We start from the raw sequence: 20,585 nt of genomic DNA, 5'->3' as shown, positions 1-20,585 counted from the left end.
TTTCCTGGTGCTCGTACAACTGTGTCCTACGGGCAACTATTCTAATCGTCATATGTACTGTGTATTGTAGGAGGAAAACAACCGCTTGTTACAGGATTAAATATGAATGGTGTCCATGAACTGGGTATATGAAAGTAAATACTTTAAAATATGCTAAAATAACTAGCATCTTGTGAACTGTAAGCTGCTTGTAGCATCACAGCTATGTCAGGACCATTTTAAACACTTAAAGTTTCTGTAAAGACCATTATATGCGTTGCACAGCTGAGCTGATGCAAGTTGAATGAGGATCTCGTTTAATGTTACCGGTCTGTGATTTCTCATAGGTGGGTTGAACATTATAAATTATTTCTGGATGGCAGTGCATTCATTGAATTGACAATAAATACATATGTGTTCACTTTTATTTAACCAACGCGGTTTAGCTGAACCGCTTACTGATATTATGATACTCATTGGTCAGTAGTGGTCACTACGTCGTCATAATTGTGACATGCTAACTAGCATATGGCAAATGGCACATTGTTGTAACTAGCTACCCACTGGTTAGCTGTTTCATAATACTAAGGGTGTGTTTACGTTTTTAATGCTCAGAAGATTTAGAAGGTCTATAAATGTTTCTTTGACTATAATGTCATTATTTGGTTATTGAAAGCATAAATGAATTATTCATATTTGAGGGCTTTATTTAAGCAACCAGATTAAACGTAGTTTTTAACGTGACAATCCGTTGCGAGCAAGCAAACTGACGAAATATCAAACATGTCAATGGTGTGCCAATTGAAGGTTTTCTTTATGACGCCTGTAGTGTAGGTTCATAGCCTGCTGTATACAGTAGCCTATGTTCAGCAGAACATTTGGACAGCCAAGTTGTAATGTTCGCTGTTATGCACTGTAATTCAATTAAACCTGTAATTAGATGTTATGAACATTTGAGAGAAAAATGTGGAGACTTTTAGTATATGGTCAAATCTCAAAATTCGACATTGCATTTATGTGAGGAATGATGGATTTTTATGTACTACCATTAAGGAGCAACACAGCATTGTGTGACTCTAAGGCAGAGGTCTATTCTGTTGCTGTCAGATATTTTCAGTAGCCAGTTATATATATGTTAATATAAAATATAAAATATATTGGGATATATATATATATATAAGAAATCTGGATATTTCAGTGATGTAGTAGAAATTTGGGACATTACAGTAAACTGTACTGCAATCTTGAGAAAGCAAGATCAGTTACCCTTTAAGTCCTCTGGGAGCCTACGGCATTTCAGAATAGTATAATTTAGGTGCAGGAGGTTTTTGTGTGGATTTGACCATTTAAATTACAAATGATTTGTTTTCTTCTCTCAGCCCTGGGCAGTGTTGAAGATGACAGACTGTCAGGCAGAAGGACCTGGGAACATGACACCAATGGAACTGTATGAGAAATTGACAGCCCAGGGAGAGAAAGTCAGAACCCTAAAAACACAAAAGGCTGATAAAGTAAGTTGGATCACTGTACAAACATGTCCCTTTAGGTGGAATGCTGCCAACTATGACTATGTTCGAATAGGCCATTTCTCATCAGCACTTATGTGTAATGTCTGATGTTTTACCTGTTGAATCCACCTGTTGAGTGCTGCTTGTGTGAGTGGCACAACCCTCTGCTCGCTTGTTCTGTTCTACTGTACATTTACTGTACATTTACTTTCTTGCTTTTTGCCAGTCAGTGTTCTACCTTCCAGGGAAATTTTTTGCTTTTTCAGTATGCTCTTGGTTTGCCTCCATATTGATGGACTATCACCTTACTGAACATGACATGCTTCAGGATTTCTTTGCTAATAGCCATGTCTTGCAATATTTTTCTTTATTGTGTCAATGTGTGGTTCTGTGTTGCCAGGCGGACGTTGATGCTGCAGTGCAGCTCTTGCTGAAGCTAAAAGTCGACTACAAAGCTGTAACGGGTCAGGACTACAAGGCCGGATGCCTGCCCAGCGACAGTGCCCCCACGCAGGACAATGGGCCCTCAGCTGGCGAAGAAGAGGACATGGTGGACCCCTGGAATGTGTCAACCTCCAGTGCCAAAGGAGTGGACTATGACAAGCTGATTGGTGAATGAGTATTCATAGATCATCTAAGGGAAAAAAACAATGTATAACAGCATGTCCCATGCACATTAGAGCCCCAGCCCTTACTGTGTTGACCAAAGGAAGACTGTACCCAGGGCCAGGTTTTTAAACCTTGGTCCTGAGGATGCACTGTGTGTGCTGCTTTTAGTTTAACTGTACCTGATGAATATTTGGTTTGATTTGAGCTACTGACTGAGTTATGATCTGATTGTTGTGTTATCGGAAGTTTATGCTAAATAACGTAAAGGTTTTAAGTCCACAAACGTAACATGTTGGCTTTGAGGCCTGGGCTTTTGTCTCAACCGTGCTTAGTTGTTGAATGAATTGTCCATGGCCCTTGTAGCCATTAAGCAACTTGTTAACTGTCTTAATTAACTTGAATACTGGTCGTTGTCAGTAGCCTGGTTAGTTCTTAAAGTGCACGGTATTCAACTAACAGTCTAATCCTGGACCCAACAAAATAAAAACTCATCTACAATGAAAACCCACCATCTCCAAATTTAATAGCTATGACAATTTAATAGGTGACATGGTAAAACTTCTTTGTAATGAGGGGTAAACCCTTAACTTGATAAGCTCTGATAGGTCTATTTTATTGACTCTGTGTTTGACTGGCTCTCTCTTTGTTGTTTCAGTTCGGTTTGGCAGCAGCAAGATTGACCAGGAGCTGGTGGATAGAATAGAACGCGTCACGGGACAGAAGCCACACCGCTTTCTGCGACGGGGAATCTTCTTCTCCCATAGGTCTGCAAAACTGGAATCAACCAGTCGCTGCCAAGTCTTCAATTATTCAATCTCATTGGTTACTTTAGCTGCCCTTTGTGCAGGTCAGGGAATTCAGCTGTCCTCTAGGCCACAGGAATATGCTTCTGTCATACCCAGAGTGCAGAGTACTTGTCATTCATTGAAGTAAATTATTTTCCTTTGAGCCCAAGTTAGTAATACATTTGGTCAAAGTTGCAAAATCTAGAGGCATATTAAAGCAAAAAGTGAATGTTTTTTTGAGCTTGGACTTTACTTAATTGAGCTTGGAGCCTGTCTCTTCCAAACAGAAGAGTTGGATGTGAGGAAAGGCCTGTGCTTAATCCTCTCTCTCTCCTTTATTTCTTACTTTCTCTTTCTCCCTCTCTCAGGGATATGCACCAAGTCCTGGACGCATATGAAAACAAGAAATCCTTCTACCTGTACACTGGGCGGGGCCCTTCTTCAGAGGCCATGCATGTGGGCCACCTCATTCCCTTTATCTTCACAAAGTAAGGCCCACTGTTAGCACAGTGTATATATGTGCTTACTGGATACTTGCAGGTGATCTGCAACACAAGGCCCTCAAGCTATGGCATTAGCTGAAATGTATTACATGTATGCTGATGCCCATCATACGTACTGCATTTTACCACGCTGATCAAATCACTGAATATGTATTTCTCCCAGTAACATAGTTTACCACAATTTGTTGGCTCAATGCAAATGCGAACATTGTAAATTTAATGCAGCCAATTGTAACGCGTGCGTCAAAGGAACATTTAAAAAGAAAATAAATCTTTTTTCTGACAGCTTAATTGTTGTACAACATTTTAAGGGTGTGCCCGACACAGTGGTGTGGTTGGGTAACAATGGTACCGTGTGGTTTAGTGCAGAAGGTTTTGCGGTGTTGAGATTCCCCTGGTGTTGTAAGCGTGTGCGGTCACGTGATCTGGTCACCTCCCCCTTTTCAAGATGGCTGCAGGACGTGTTCGACATCCCGCTGGTCATCCAGATGACGGACGATGAGAAGTATCTGTGGAAGGACCTGTCCCTGGAGGAGTGCCATCGCTACGCTGTAGAGAACGCCAAAGACATCATCGCCTGCGGCTTTGACGTCAACAAGACCTTCATCTTCTCCGACCTGGAATACATGGGGTACCTCTCTCGCCGTCTCACTGGCTGGACACATTGTGACACATCAGCTTCAACACACCTGTCTTCCTGGATGTTGAGAAACAAACCTTAAACAGTTTAAAAGTGAGCTGCCTTTGTCTACTGTTGCTTAATAGTAATATGGTAGAGAAATGACCTCAAATCCCAAAGAGAAATCCCTTTAGCCTGCTGTCACACACACACGAGAAGGATAAAGGAAAAGGTGGAATTATTATTTTCCTGATAATAGAACAGACCTTATTTTGGTTCTGGAAAGTAACACTTAATGTGATGGCGCATAGCTAGAGTAAGACCGATTGTCCATCGGAGTTGCCGTTCAACCGCCTGGTTCGGTGTCCTTGAGCGAACCTACCTAATCCCAATGCTTGGCGATAAGGCACATGTAAGCTTGATAAGCGCATATAAATCATCCATTTACCATTTACAATGTGGCAGTTCACCTCCTTTTTTTCCCCCAAAGAACATGGTTTAAAGGGTGATGAAAAATATGCAAAGCAACAGACTTCCATTTGTTGGATATTGGACACCAGGGGGTGCTTTTATGCATTAGCGCCTCAGTATAGACCTGAAATTAGCACAGTCCTTTCAGTACTTTTTCTGCAGTTATCCAAGAGGATTTAGCATGCTGATGGGTCAGAGATGGTCTTATGGCCTATCTCCTATAGAGTAACTGATATTAATGTTCCTGTGCATGTGTGCTGTGAAGCACACACTCAAAAACCATCAGCTTTTTGAAGGTAGAATTGTGAGCTAGTTTCATGATTAATTCCTGCTAGTTGTTTTGAGGGAGTGAGGACAGGCTCCATTCACTTTTGTGGGGTTACAGGAGGCTGCAGTTTAGAGTTGCACTGAACTTGACATCATTTGCCGATTACAGTATGTACAGTAAAGGAATTTACTTCAAATGCGAAGCGTGTATATGTCACGCAAATAAGATGCATGCTTCCCAAGAATTCCTCCGAGAAAATTCTTCAAATTTTTGGTTAATGTGATCGCATTTACGTCGATAATGATGTTATTTTATGTACCTTATTTAATGCCGTTTTTGGAGATTCTATTACTGACTGCCTTGTCTTTTCAAACAGATGTGGTTTATTTTTAAGCCCTTGGTAATAGTATAATTCTTGATGTCTAGTGTCCCTGGTTTATTAGCACATATTCTCAAAAATTTGAAATAGTTTTTTTTTTTTTTTTTTTTTTTTTGTAGAAGGGAGTGACCAGAGACACAAACATCTCTGGAATTTGGAGATAAGAGGTTCTGTCTGAAACTGAGAAAGATACTGAAGGGTGTGCACATTCCTGAAATACTGTGTTGTGGTCGTTATCCAAATATGGTTCATTTGAGGTAAAATGGTTCATTTGCTTAAGCCTGAAAGTAAAAAAAAGTTTTACATTGTTTTATAAACTGGAGTACATCTTCAATAATACAAACAAATATTTTTATACAAAAATATTTATAATACAAAAAGTTAATACAAAAATAAATATGAATGCCCCATCATACTTTCCATTTGGAAGCTACTGAATGTGATGCAAATACATATTTTTTCACATTTCTGTTCAAGTTTGGGTTTCACAAATAGTGTCATGAAATAAGCAACCTTAAACAAGGTCATTCGCCATTGGCTAATTTTGCATTTGAAGCCTGTATTGGGCCTAGTCTGATGTTTGATCGGTGCACCCCAACTGCAAATAAATGTGATTTCTCCTCTTTCACAGAACGAGCCCGGGATTCTACAGGAATGTGGTAAAAGTCCAGAAGCATGTGACCTTCAACCAGGTGAAGGGAATCTTTGGGTTCACCGACAGCGACTGCATCGGTGAGCAACACGGGACCAGTGGAGATGGGCGTTTACTGGCGGGGGGTGTACTGTAGTACAGTCATCGGTAGCTTATTTACACTCATCACATGGTCCATGTGCTGCATGTGCTATTTGCTTGTAGAGTAAAAATAATTTTTTTAAATGAAGGTGGTCGTGGGGTGGTGCAGTGTCCTGTCGGACGAACAGTGTCCTTAAAGGTGCAATATGTAAGTTTGCTGTAAGAACACTTTTGTTCATATTTGGTTACATTTGTAAAAGACAAAATGTGCTTAAAAAACATAAGATGACAAGGTCACACCGGAGTTCTGCGTCATTTGGAGGTCTTGGTTACATTACCTCCGCAGTGCTCTTATCTTTGTAACCCTAGTCCTGTCCGCCCTGTTTGCTCTGTGAACGCACAACAGGAGGCAGGGCAGGCATCTATCCTGATTGGTTGGTCAGATTTAGGCACAGTGAAATTTGGAGTGGCTGATTTCAGAGCCTGGGGCAGTCAGAGAGACCAAATATTTTTTATATTTTTATACTTTTAATTTATTGGTATCTGTCGGGGTGTGAAGGAAATTTAAGCAAATATGAACAAAAGTGTTCTTACAACAAACTTTCTTACTGCACCTTTGAGCACCACAGGGAGTATCCAGCACTGTGGAAGATTTGAAAAGGGAGTTGTGTTGTACAGTTGCTTAATACAGGTATATACTGTAAATGGTTAGCACGCCACGTTTGGACTGGGGCGAAGCACATGGATAGTTATAATAATGTAGCCAGTAGCTTATGATGTGCAATAAGAAATACATGTCCTACCAGAGTTGCATACCTTTGGTTATGTTTTTACCATGGGTAAAACATTGTTACCATGGTTTTAATTATTGAAAAGCTGTCCTGTGTCATTTTGGAGTCCTTGGTTAAAATGTATCCTCTGTAGCCTGCTTTGTGGTGTGTGGGGGAAATTTGTGATAATGTCTATTTAAAATGTCCTCATATCTAAACCAGATTCAGGTTTATCTGAGCCTTGGCCACACCAGCACCTAAAAATGTTATATGTAAAGGCCACAGATCAATGCAGGTGTGAGCTATGACAGTCAGTCCTACAAGCACAGAGCTTCTAAAGGTTATGTTCTGAACTGAGACACACACAGTCCCACTTTAATGAGAATTTTCAATGGTATATCTACTTTCTGGCAGACCAAAGGTTTGTTGCATCGGATGCAGAGGCACCAGTTTGGTTTTGCCGTTTCAGAACTCATTTCTTGTCAGGCAGGCTCATCGGGCAGTCAGAGACGTCCTTTTGTGAAAGCCCAATGCCCAACCAAGTTCAGAATAACTTTTCATAGACTGCCAGCCTACTGCGAGGTATGACGCTCCTCTCTCCCTCTTTCTCCCCCCGTCGCTCTCTCTCTCTCTCTCTTCCGATCTCACCCCAGGCAAGATCAGCTTCCCGGCCATCCAGGCCGTGCCCTCCTTCAGCACCTCTTTCCCCCAGATCTTCAACGGCAGGAAGGACGTGCAGTGCCTGATCCCATGCGCCATCGATCAGGTCAGCACACGCAACAGACACGGCCTCAACGCAGAACCGCAGAGCTCCCCTCTGCATGAATAACCATTAACCACAAACGGCAAATGGATACAGTCTAACTTCACAGACAGGTTTTATATTAAAAGTTAAACAACAATTTTTGTAGGCAAATGTAATTTGGCAGTCTGGTTTTCCTGGAGAAAACAGTCTAAAGCTGCTTTGTCCCAGATTATTTTGTCCTGTCATAGTCCTGGGTTGTGGCCGGTGTATACCTTTAAAGATTTTGCCGTCTGGAACAATTTCTTGTTCCAAGACGATATGTCCGTTCAGAGATGAGGAAGTAAATAGGAGAGGGATACATCTTCTAAATATGGCATTAAATCATTTATCTTAGCTTATCTTAGTTTGTCCTTGAAAACTCACATAATGGTGAAAGATGGAGTTAAACAACAGTTTGCTTTAAAATGATTTGTATTTTGTGAATGTTTGCCTAAAGGCAGTGGAAAGTTTTCTGTAAAGTTTTCGTTTTGTCACATTATCTGTATTCGCAGTTGCTGCGTTTGAATTCATAATGTATTTTGCATAATACTAATATCAATCCAAACTTGAATGTATCGGTAAGCCATTAATCAATAGAATGTGAAGTGTAAGGCAAAAGAAAAACCTATTTGGTCAAACAAAGACCTATTATGGATTTAATATTAATATATTTTGTATATATAGGTTAGTATTATATGTAGGGCTGCCCCCTGAAAGAGGCCCCTCAGTCGACTGAGATTCCTTAAGCTGAGCAATTTTTATTTATTTATTTTTTTTAAGAGAATGTGCATTACAGAAACAGAATTAAACGCAATAGAATCTATCTCACGGTTTACATTAAAATAGGGAATTTTAAATAGGCCTAATGGGAATTATAAATATAATTTTTATATTCTTGCAAGACTAGATAAAGCATGCTAGAAATTAAAAAATTTGAAGTGACAGCTTGCGCTGGTGTGGTAAAAACGAAACCGAAACACGGTGAAGAGGTTCACGTCTCCCAAGTAATGTGGACAAACATGTGCTCCTCTCCCACAACCAAGGCTGAATAACTGCTTACCATGTGAAAGCAGTAACAGTATCTGTGGTTAACATAGGCTAAGCATTTGTTTTATAGGCCTGTTAATTATTGTTGTACAGGAAAAGACACAAGACAAATGTTTGATTTTTCATCTTAAAGGATTTAAATCTTAGATTGTGTTTCATTTGTTTATTTATTCATTTGTACTTGTTTAGACTTAGCCTGTTTATTATTTTGTGTGTTCAAAGAGAAATCCAGAAGTAGCCTAATATCCTTTCGCAGACAAGATGTCAGTTATTTCAATGCGGACGATGCCATAAATTTATTTAAACAGTTTCAGTAAGTCAGCCCGCTTCAGTAAGCGTTTTTTCCCATACCACCCCAATTCTGGCTTCTCTGCACCGGGCGCCTGTTGCTTTTGGAATAAATTTTTAAGTTTTAATTGCTTATAAGGCTTTCCATGGTTTGGCACCCAATTATATTTGTGAACTTTTAACTCCTTATTGTCCCCAGAGGCCTCAGATCTGAGAAGCCTTGGAATTTTGGCTGTTCCACAGTCTAGATTAAAATCAAGAGGTGATGTAATGGCCTTTGCTGTAATGGCCCCTAGGCTCTGGAACAGCCTTCCATACAATATTAGGTCTGCTGATACAGTCTCTGCCTACTGGCCTAAAAAACGTTTTTACAGAATCGCCTGTAATGACTGATAGCTAGTTGCTGTGATTTTTCCTTTTTAATTGTCAGGTCTTAACGCTCTATTTTATAATTTCCTTTTATTTTATGTTTTATGTTTACTGTGGTTAGTTTGTCTTTGTTTTATTCTTTGTGTTTTAATATTGCCTTTTATTCTTCTATATTCTATATTGCTATTGACTGTTCATTTTCCCTTTTATGCTGCTTTTATTGTACATTGTGTTGTAATTTTAAACCTTACTTTTATCTGCCCAGCTACAGAACAGGGCACTGAAAAGTTGGCGCTCTGTTTCACTTTCTGTTGTCTTGGTTTTTTTTGCTGGAACCCGTGAGGCACTGCCGCATCTTCCTCCCAGTGGTGTCACGCTGGCATGTGACATTTTGGTGCCCGGGAGGAAGCGGGCTCGGCGTGAGCCAAATTGGCCTTCGGCAGCATTCTCGGGTTGGAGGTGTGTGGCGGTGAACCGGATTGGTCTCGGCTGCCGCATCTCCCTCCCAGGGCTGTCACGATGGCGCGTGACATTATTATTACATCAAAAGCAGCTGTCTTAATGAATTCATTTTAAATTCTCAAAAATACATCCTTATGACCCTGTTGCATTTGACTATGTTAACATGATCTAGAGCAGCACTGAACCCATGCCAATGCATTTTCTGATTGCCAGAGTCTCTGACTCTCTGTATCTCTGACTGTGATCCTCCCTCAACACCCCAGGACCCATATTTCAGAATGACCCGTGACGTCGCCCCTCGAATCGGCTACCCTAAACCAGCCCTGCTCCACTCGACCTTCTTCCCCGCCCTGCAGGGGGCGCAGACCAAGATGAGCGCCAGTGACCCCAACTCCTCCATCTTCCTGACTGACACCGCCAAGCAGATCAAGAACAAGGTAGCAGCGCAGAACACAACAGCGCAGGTTCAGAGGCGAACAGCCGGGGTGAAAGACAGTGGTGTCCCTCCTCTAGACTGAGGCTGTCTGCCGCCTTTCTGAAAGCCTGAGGAAAGCCTAGGGTGGACTCTTCAGTCAGTGTACATGTTAATACTCTGTTACTCAAATCACGGTCCTCCAGGGCTGAGAACTGCTGGTTGTCCACCATCCCTTTACGTGGAAGTCAGGTGTGAAGACAGTCTGGCCAATCGGTAATGCTAACTGTTCAGTTAATTCTGTAAAAAAACCATGGCTAGATTAGGATTTGAGGGCCAGATTTACATATCCACATGTTAATAACTACAACTCAGGGTTATTAGAGGTGGAAAGGGCGCCTCAGTACACAACCTTTAGATTTCCCTCTTGGCAAGAAAAGGTGGCTGAGAATGAAATACTGTAGGCAGATAAGCATTATGGAATATCTTTGGTATGAACACGTGACACCAGGTCTCACCCAGATACCAATAGTTCCTTCCTGGACCAAGGCACACCTTTAAGCCAAAGTTAATGGAAAGTCCGGTTGAGTGGGCTTGTGTATGGCATTTATGCTTCCAGCAGTGGAAAAACCCCCCAAGCAAACAAAGCTTGTCACCTCTCTCATGGCACAGATAAACAAGCACGCCTTCTCGGGAGGGAAAGACACCATCGAGGAGCACAGGAAGCAAGGTGGGAACACGGACGTGGACGTGTCCTTCATGTACCTGACTTTCTTCCTGGAGGACGACGAGCAGCTGGAGAAGATCCGGCAGGTGAGGGGAGATGCAGCACATTTTGCCTATATGATACTGTGGCAAACAAGCCTGCCACAGGCCACCGAAGTGGCTTTCCAAGGGGCCCTCCAGCACAGAGACACAGGGAGATGATCAAGCAGTCCACGTTTATTTTTAAGGGTTGCAAGATGTTACAGCCAAGGAGCAGCTGTAAAACAGTCATGACAGAGGCTCTCCCTTGTAAGAGTGGGGACGGCAGATTTAACCTGTGCGCAGTGATTACCTCACTACGCACAGGTGCAGCCACTCCTGTTCCCGGGTCCAATTAGCCTGGCCAATTATCAAATTCTTAACCAATTGGCCAAGTCTAATTAGCTTGACCCAGAGCAGGTGTGGCTGCTTAAACCAGCTATCCCCACACCACAGATACACTAGTATCTCTTTATCAGCATTGCCTTCCCAGGCCCCTCTGGCCATTCAAGATAATGAGCCTCATTCAACTTTTCTTAAATTATTCTTACTTTTGTTCTTAAAAATGTTCCTACAAAAAAACCAATATGGGATTCATCTCATGTGCAGACCTTTGTTTTTGTGCGTGTCCCAGGTGTATGAGAGGATGAATGCTACCTGTTCTTATGTTTATATCTTGTGTGAAGCAGTATCCCTGAGCCAGTCTCCCAAGTGTAAGGGCATCCGATAACATGCTGCAACGCATATTAGTTACAATAAATGTGATGAAGTTACTTTCTCTTTCCCTCTAGGACTACAGCAGTGGAGCCCTTTTAACAGGAGAGCTGAAGAAGTGTCTGATCGAGACCCTGCAGCCCATGATCACGGCTCACCAAGAGAGACGCAAGCAAGTCACAGAGGAGACCGTCCGCCAGTTTATGACTCCCCGCCGGCTAGATTTTAACTACTAGCGGGAGAGAATTTTGAGAGAGTGAGTTAGCAATCGCGATTCAAATTGCAATGTAATTTCCACCCGACACTTTCCAAGCAAGCAGCTTCCTCTGCACCCAGGCACGTGATGCTGCTTCCCAGAGCCGCAATGCATCCAGATCATGTCCCCAGCTGTACAGTTCATGTCTAATAAACCGCCTGTTAAAATACCCCGTCTTCTTGTCCTCTTATTTTCAGTGTTACTAGCTGTCATGATGTGTCAGCTATTGTACAGAACACAAAGATGATCAACTACTTTAAATGATTAAAAATTCACAGCAAAAATTCACAACTGCATTGTACGTCAACATCTCCATGTGAGGATATGCAGTAATAAAAAAATTAGATTGGCATTTTATGCGTGGAATGCTTTTTCACAGCAGACAGAAAATTCTGAGAAGTGAAACTGAGGTTTCTTGAAAGTTATGTTGTAATTCGTGGAAGTGGATTTTGACAAGACACAGGCATGGTTTGCTTGTACAGAAGTACATACAATTTCCCTTTTCACTCACATTTACCCTTTTGTTAACAATTTTATTAAATAGATTAGAGAAGTAATATATTATGTCTATACATAAATATAATGGATCTGCATAATATTTTTTTCTTCACACACATTTCTTTTTCACACACATTTTTAAAATCACACAATAAGATGCTCCCATCTTTGAAAAGATATTTTATAGAATTAAGTCTTCACATCATTAAAAAATGAAATCGCCACAAAATCAAACCCTGTTTTGTTTCTGGCAATCACAGTTTACAAATTTCTCAGTCATTTAAAAGTCAGTTTTAAATCAGCTTTTCTTCATGTGTAATAATATATTTCCTATATTTCCCTTAGAAAGCAATGAGGTGATGCAGTCTCCTTTGCACAGACAGCCGCATGGCCTTAATGGGCATGGCTCACTATCGGCTGGCTGCTTACGAATGACAAAACTGCAAGTTGCATGTTGACAGTACATTCCTGAAACAGGTCCGCTCAGGCATTCCATACCTGAGATATGACAGCAAATGTAAGCCAGTACTATGTTCAAGTACAACATGTTCAAGTACACTTCAAGACTCGATCAGTATACCAGTTTGTTTTAACTAATTTAGTGATGCAACTTGCTCAACTGGAAAAATACAATATACTATTGTACAAGTAGTTGGAAGGCTTTTAACGACAATCAACGGACATTTAAGAAAGCAATACTGTTGCAGTCTTACCTTATAATTTGATATTGAATTTTGTGATATCTTTTGAAATGCCTGAACGATGAGTACTAGAAATAGAACTCTCACTTGTATTCCTACTGAAAAGTGTTTTTTTTAATGTGTAGATATACTTTTGTATCACACACGCTTAGTAATATAAATTGGCCCAGGATTCAAATTCAGTGTAAATGTGTGCAACAGTGAAATGAAACTTCCAGGCATACAATAAATAAGTGCACCAATATATAAACAAATTGTTTAAAAAGTCTAAGAACATGTCCCAGGCTTAACTGTGGATATATCAGTCAGTTTTGACTAGTTAGTTCAGTGTTATCATTCCAGCAACAATTATGCTGCAGTAATTCAGTCGTTGTCAATATTACAAATTAGTGGGTGAACTATTGTAGTACCGTTATGTTAATAAAACTGCAATAATACTGACAATCAGAAAACTGATTCAAATGATATTAAATTCACATAATAAATTAATGAATTAATGACCACCCCGAGAAACAGCATCTGTAACTCCTGCCATTAGGTTCATTTCCTTTAAAACTGATCTTATATGAGCACTTTTTCCAGACCTACAAGCAGTCCTGGCAACCAGCAATCAGGCCAGAGCGCCAACGGTCTAGGGTGATGTCCTGAGGATGTGCACCACCAGCTCGTACGCAGCGAACACGGACATGTTGACTGGGAAGGCACGCATGCAGTTGAGCCCCAGGCCCTTGAAGAAGACTCCGGGTCCCTCTTTGCGCAAGCTCTCGGTAATGCAATGCACAAAGCCTTTGTACCTCCGCTTCCCCATCCCGTCCACCTGTAGGCGAGACTTGATCACGTCCATCGGCGTGCCGATCGTCCAGCCACACATCCCCGACAACCCACCGGCCAGCAGAACTACCGTCCAACCTGGAGGACCCCGCATGCATACACATATCAGCCGTTTTGAATTCTGCTGAACTTGCATATTTTGGTAACTTGCACATTTTGGTTACCTGGCTGCTTCTGGCCAGCCGGTGTCAGCCACTCGCAGATGATGTTGTAAGTCAGGAAGTAGGTGGCAAAGGAGGGGCCATCACGCAACGCTAGGGCATTCGCGCCCTTGTACAGGCCCAGCACACCATCCTCTCTGGCAATGGACAGCAGGCAGTGCAGGGGCCCACGGTATTTGGGTTTGGAGTGTGAGGCCGAGCCTTGATAAGGCGCTGTCTGGCACTGAAGACGCACTTTCACAATGTCAGCCGGAGCCATCACTGATACCTTCGAGGGGTAGATAAATATAACCAATTTTTGTCCGTTATATCTTATATTCCTTAGGTCAAGGCCTGCAAAATAAGTGGGCTGAGCTTAATCATTCTGTACTGCTTCCTCAAGCTGTGGGTGCTGGCCTTCAATATGAAAAGCACGATCCAATCAGTCATCACAGTCAAATATACAATTTGGTTTAGAATGTACACATAAATATACACAGAAACCCATTCAGGTCTATTCATTTTCTGATCACCACATTACCTCTAGTAAAAAGAAAGGAAGTTCATACACCTGATATTACCACTGACAAATACGACAAAATGCTCTTATATTAAAAATACAAGAAATTAGTTATTATATGTATCAACAGAAAATCAAGAAATATATGAAAGCAACCAATGTACAATGACAATTTCACAGTTATTGTTAATGGGGCAACTGGCCGTTCAACATAATTTCATTTGCATCACATTGACAAGTGTGGCCATTACCTGTGCAACCCCTCCAGCTAATCCGGACAGGAAGATGTCCGGCTTGGAGGGCGGGGCATCCAAACTGCCGCTGCGCAGCTGACGCAGGCACTGCAGGCAGTTCCTGTAGGTCCCAAATACCACTGAGGAGCTTATGGAGACAGTGGTGACCGGCATGGACAGCCCCTTGTAGAAGCCATTCACCTGGAGAAGGTCAGTGAATTACAACCATCACACCAAATAAGCCGGACTAAAAAAGCAGTGAATTTCACTGATAACTGTCGTGCTCACCCCTTCGGTTTTACAGGTGTTGCGAATGCACTGCCAAACACTTGTGTACTTCCTTTGGGTCTGTATTCTCACCTGCACATATGTGAATATGAAAAAACACTTAATCTTCAAGAACATTCCATGTAGCTAGATAAACAGACACTTACACACATTTCTCAAATGTATAGGTAGCTTTACCTTAACTGTGTCCAAGGGGTACCCCACAGCCACTCCCAGGGCCCCTGTGAAAAACAATGACAGTAAAAAATGAAATCTCTGTCCCAAGCCCTGCCCATTTGCATGCAAAGGGTCTTACAAGTATTGTACTGTCGAGCTACCTGCTATGTGCTTGGCATGTTTCACAGTCCATATAGCCATACTTTTACAATGCTACCTCAAGATTTGTTTGCTTGTATGACTTAATAGAGACATCATAGACATTATTTAACCATAAACTAGAATTCTGTCATATATCTGACCACCTAATGTTCTCAGTGTGTAAATATGAGTCTTGAGTCAGGCTTAGGTTGTGTGAAAAGAGATATGTCCACTTCTTATAACACCACTCTGTATCACCAACACTCGCATTCAAGGCTACATGGAAAGGTTGTCTAAAAAGGTGGCTGAGTGGCTCAACCTGATAAGATGTTGCCCATAGGTCTGGAGTCCTGACTGTGCCAGTGAGGACTGCCCCACAGAGGAGCACACAGCCATAGCCAGTGGTTGTGCTATCCCATGGAATGCTGCCCCTTTGAAACACAGGACATTTCCAAATTCACTTGCGTTCTCATAAAATAACTATTATTGTGCCAGTCTGCACTCTCACATATTTATGGAGGATGCTACAGATATGGGGTGAATTCAACCTTCCAAATTGATATAGAAAATCTGCGTAAAGAAATCTGCTAAAATGTCTTGGTAAGTCAAACTCATGTTTAGGCAGTCTCGCAAAAAAAAAAAACTCTGTTAAAGCATCACCTCAATGTCTGTCTGTTTGGTAGTGGCCCTTTATTGCAGGAACAAAACTGTCTGACAATGAAGACCAAAACAAGTTTACTACAAGATTTGGATTTGCCTTCAAGCTTAAGAGATGTTAATAAGCACCCAGTGAGGTTACATAGTTAGGGAGACACAAGGTCATTGTGAACTTGCTCAGTCAGGTGTACATCATTGTGAATGCCTTGGCCCAGGAATAACCTGTGCCATTACAAATATAAGGCATAGCCATTAATGCTAATTTATTGCGTGGGAAGCAGCACATCTCTTGGTTTGTCCCTCAAACACAGACTCTAGAAGGTCACAGGAAGACACCTTCAAACGACTTCTAAATCTAAGTGGAACAAGCAGATGCTGAATGCACAGTGCTGGCCCTCATGTGGTAAACAAGATGGCGCCGCACTGGGCTGTTCACACAGTAACCACAAACCTGCAGTAAGGTACAGAACATGTTTACCTACATTCCCCCTGCAGGCTAGGCTCCCCACAGACATGAATAATACCACTAAAATTAAGAAACTTAATTTAGTACATTTAGCCTATTTGATGAAGAAATGTAGCTTATGTATTCTCCTAATGTAATACTTTGCTACCTTAGGAATGTTTGTTTTACATGTCAGCTATACTACTGCAATATTTTATGGCAAACCAAGTGGGGGGCGGGGGGGGAATTATTATTATTATAAGTATCGGCAATATTTGATCATTTTGTATAGCAAAAATATTCAGTTCTTGTTGTCTTGAGACTGTATTTAGCTTCATAGGCCTACTAGAATTTGAATTAGGGGCGCCAAAGGAAACACTGTCAAACAGGAAACAAATCACAGATCTCCAACATATGACATGTCAAACGTTTTAATTGATATTTCATAATGTATAAGGAAGTTTTAGGTTAATATATTTTATTTGGTTTCAAAAATCGCCACAATATGAAATACTACCAAAATTAATTAAAAACCACTATTAGGCCTATTTAAGACTCCAAACTGAATGTTGTCTTCATACTTCGTTGTCATCATTATAAGTTCTTAGCTACAATTAGTAACTCAAATGTGGCGGTTCTGTGAAAAAGTAACTATAACAGCATATGGTTTTATGAATTCAGCCAACTGTAATAAAAATGCATGCAACACTAACCACGTGAATAGACTGAAAAAGCTGTATGCAGACCTGCCCAGGGAAATCCATACTCAATTATAAATTCAGTCAGTTAGGCTAATGACAGAAGATTGCTGAGTTTTATTGCCTCGAATACCTCACTAGATTGCTGCCACTAAACCAATAAGAGCGTCAGTGGTCTGAGACCTCAAGAACACATCGGTGCAGTTGTATAGTTTTAGATCATCTTAATCAAAGCATAGACAGTCCTGTTTCCACAGATATGGTACAATATCTAACGTAATATATGACATAAAAATGTTTAAAAATCTGTTTTCTACTGTTAGGCTATCTGGACGTAGATATAAGCACCAGGAATTCAGTGTATGCTCGCATTGTGTAGCATAGTCCTACTGTATTTCCCCGAGAATTTGTAGGCCAGAGTGACCACAAAGGACGTTTAGATTCAGTGTTAATCTTCTTCGGTAAACAATCAAACACACATGTGGCTGTGCAGTATAATGCCTGCCAAACATTTTGCTAAATATTTAGCAATACCCAACATAACAAATCGCACAATCAGATTATAGTCTGTAGGCTATTTTTTTTCGGCGAACGAAAGCTAGCCAGTCTTAACAGAAGCTAAAGTGTTTAGCTATCAGTTAATTTATGATAACTTACGATGGCTAAATGGCGAACTGTTCAATATTAGCCTGGATGAATGAAAAATATTGTTGCGGTAACCACATTAACTGTTAGCAAGACCATGCTATGTTGCTAACGGCTGTAATTACGCTTCTCGTACAGTCTCGATGACCTCACTTCTCTCTGGGTGTATGACTGTTAAAATGAAATGTTCTGCCAAAGAACCGGTCACGGGATCACCTACATCACAGATCGGCTATAGTAGAGAACCATGGTATATAAAAAGGTGTTTTACCTCCAACAGACCCCGCTATGAAATCAGCAAAATGCATTCCTCTTCTTTCTCAAGCCAATTGTTAATGATCTAACGAAAATTACTGCCGAGCTCGAATTCATGAGAAGGATCGGTATATGTTTGTCTAACGTAGCTATCCTTTAAAGTGCGCTACAGTTTCTGCTAAATTGCAAAAACACAAGATGCATCCATTTAAATAACTGAGAACATTGTCCCAATGCCCTTCTACCACGCGCGGTTACAAAAGAGGAATGTTACAAATTCGAAAACCGAACACAGCCGAATCCTGCCGATCTTGATAATTGATCACCGAATGGCAAGGACAACTATCAGGAATCGTTTGCCATGTGATTGCGTAGCTTGCTAGGCTAGCTTCATGCCTGAGTCTTTGTCTTACGGTACCCGTATATTTTTCAATATCGACAGCAATTGCTATTACAACTCAAATAAAAATAAAAACGACAACTTTGGAACATTCAAATAGGCCTGAGCACCATTTGAGCTCGAAGTGATCACGTGTGGATAAAATTAGCAAATCAAATCCCAGACATGCCTGTTTTCTACTGAAAAGCGGCATTTATCTTTGTAAGAGCAATACGTTACACAGCTAGTTGCTACTAACACAGTGTGATATACAAGTCAACATTTTTAGCCCCTATTACAGTGAGATATACAATGATATCATCAGGAATGGGTTTATCTTTAGCATTGCTTGGCATCAGTTCACATTAGAGCAACCCAAAGAATGCATTTTCACGACAATGAGGTTCAGTATATAAAGTAGGAAGTGCCATTTCATTTTTATTTAGTGCTACATGTTTTACCTCTCCTCACTAATAGTCACAATGACGTCTAAAGTCTACTTCTACAGAATTTCTTCATGCAGGATTTGCTATCTGTTTTGCTAAAGGTTGGTTTTCAGAAATTACTTTGGATTGTAAAAATATTCCATTTTTGAAAAAATTGTCCTTTCTTTGCAGATTTAGAGACACTTTCGACATGTAGGCCATTATTTGTAATTTTCATATACAGAATCATATGTGCTTCCATGTTTATTGGCCTACTAGTAGCCAGTTGTTACTAGAAGGTCACCCTAGAAAGTATTAAACACCATGGGCATAGGAATCCTATTTGCTATAATGTTTCCTTGGGTGGTATGGCATGGTATGATTACTGTAACTTGACACATGTTGTTAACAGGGCAGGACTTCAGTCCTTTCTATGGTGGCCATCTAATGCTAACCCTGCTAGTCTGGTCAGATTTAGGTCAAATTTATTGTTGCAGCTGTGTGTGGAAAAAGATTCCCTTTAAAATATTATTATTATTCCAAGTATGTGTGTTCCATTGTTGTGTATGTGTATTTAACATTTAGGACATGATCATAGTTTATTTATGCATTTATAAAACATATCTGCTTCATCAGAACCAGTCAACCCAACAGATTTATGTTGATGAGCAAAAAAAAAAAGATTTCCTCACCATGAATTAATCAAATGCCTTGTCGAGTAAGATTCATACTGACAAATATTTATTATTCATTTCTAAAGTATACATTTCTGCCATAATTTTGTATGCCATATTACTCTGGGTTAATGGAAGAGATAACAAGTATATCTGGTAATATGGCCAATGATGCATGCATTATATCTCTGCATGTGAAGTGGGCATTAGGAAGTTACATGGGTTTTGGTGAACGCAACATTATGAGGGTATTTATCTTTTCTACTACTAGTTCTGTACTAGGCCCCCCTCCTCTTTTTTAAAATACAATCTCTTGGTTCTGTCATGTCTTCCACTTCTATGCTAATGACACTCAGGCTTTCCTCTTCTTTCCTCTGTCTGACGATCAGATGTCACAATGCATCTTAGCTTGCCTGAAGGACACCTCAAGCTGGATGGCTGAACTACGCTTACCCTGAAACTTAACCTGGTTTAACCTGCTCTGTATTCCCTGCACGTCTTTCCTATTGCAAGATCTCTTTGAGACAGGATTCTACACAGGTCGGTTCACTCAGAACACTTCCACTGCAGAAAGCCAGGGGGTCATATTTGATAACCAACTCTTTTTTAATTCATGTAGCAGCAAGTTAGGCCTGCATTTACCATGTCTGTAGAATTAGTCCCTTTCTCCAATTTATATATTCTTCCCTTCCTACAAGTCTCATGTCTTTATTTTGTTTACTCCCCTGTCACTTCCCTCTTCTTTCACGTTTCCTTTCCTTGGTATGTGTGTGTGCCACCTTTTATGTACATACTTATGTATTCATTCACCTTAATAACACTTTCATAATAATAATAATGTTTTATTTTAATTTTTATTAAGAAAAATTATTCGAGAAATATTTGCTTTTAGATGTTATTTTATTTACAAATAGTGTCACTTTACCTGAAACCCCCACTTTCATAACACTGTCAGATTAAGTGGGACAGAACTGTAAACTTTATTTTCATAAAATCAGATAAGAATCTGTACTAATGTTCACTGTATTTTAAGACTTTACCAATAGTAATTCATTTTAACATTATAAGTTAGATTGTTACACAATAATTGACAGAATTTAATTTGTGAGCATGTTTGCCCAAAGCTTTCATGTATCAGGCAATTTCAAAAGGAAAAATACACCCACTACAATGATATCACACCAATCAAAACGTTTATT

The 20,585-nt window shown here is 40.5% G+C and overlaps 2 protein-coding genes across 7 annotated transcripts; one reads left to right on the top strand and one right to left on the bottom strand.

Moving 5' to 3' along the window:
• Positions 1-35: 35 nt before the first annotated feature.
• Positions 36-11,869, top strand: LOC135251706 (tryptophan--tRNA ligase, cytoplasmic). Of its 2 annotated transcripts, none has more exons than XM_064329409.1 (11): positions 36-54; positions 1,359-1,490; positions 1,888-2,098; positions 2,752-2,860; positions 3,250-3,369; positions 3,833-4,015; positions 5,753-5,853; positions 7,278-7,390; positions 9,838-10,011; positions 10,659-10,799; positions 11,522-11,869. In XM_064329409.1, exons 2-11 carry the CDS (start codon positions 1,377-1,379, stop codon positions 11,678-11,680), a joined length of 1,425 nt encoding a protein of 474 aa, XP_064185479.1. In that variant the 5' UTR covers positions 36-54; positions 1,359-1,376; the 3' UTR covers positions 11,681-11,869. The 2 variants fall into 2 exon arrangements, with proteins under 2 accessions (XP_064185479.1, XP_064185471.1); XM_064329401.1 differs by lacking the exon at positions 36-54 and adding an exon at positions 170-326.
• On the bottom strand, positions 10,914-18,396 carry slc25a47b (solute carrier family 25 member 47b). Of its 5 annotated transcripts, XM_064329429.1 has the most exons (7): positions 17,666-17,805; positions 15,528-15,639; positions 15,089-15,132; positions 14,912-14,983; positions 14,642-14,824; positions 13,895-14,159; positions 10,914-13,808 (listed from the first exon to the last, which is right to left on the bottom strand). In XM_064329429.1, exons 2-7 carry the CDS (start codon positions 15,544-15,546, stop codon positions 13,531-13,533), a joined length of 861 nt encoding a protein of 286 aa, XP_064185499.1. In that variant the 5' UTR covers positions 15,547-15,639; positions 17,666-17,805; the 3' UTR covers positions 10,914-13,530. The 5 variants fall into 5 exon arrangements, with proteins under 5 accessions (XP_064185499.1, XP_064185490.1, XP_064185524.1 ...); XM_064329420.1 differs by lacking the exons at positions 15,528-15,639; positions 17,666-17,805 and adding an exon at positions 17,925-18,396; XM_064329454.1 differs by lacking the exon at positions 15,528-15,639 and having other exon boundaries at positions 17,790-17,816.
• Between the last annotated feature and the right edge of the window lie 2,189 nt (positions 18,397-20,585).

This window comes from Anguilla rostrata, chromosome 1 (assembly GCF_018555375.3).
Source record: "Anguilla rostrata isolate EN2019 chromosome 1, ASM1855537v3, whole genome shotgun sequence".
NCBI classification, from domain to species: Eukaryota; Metazoa; Chordata; class Actinopteri; order Anguilliformes; family Anguillidae; genus Anguilla; species Anguilla rostrata.
The sequence above is the reverse complement of the archived record's forward strand: the minus strand, read 5'-3'. Positions and strand labels throughout refer to the sequence as shown.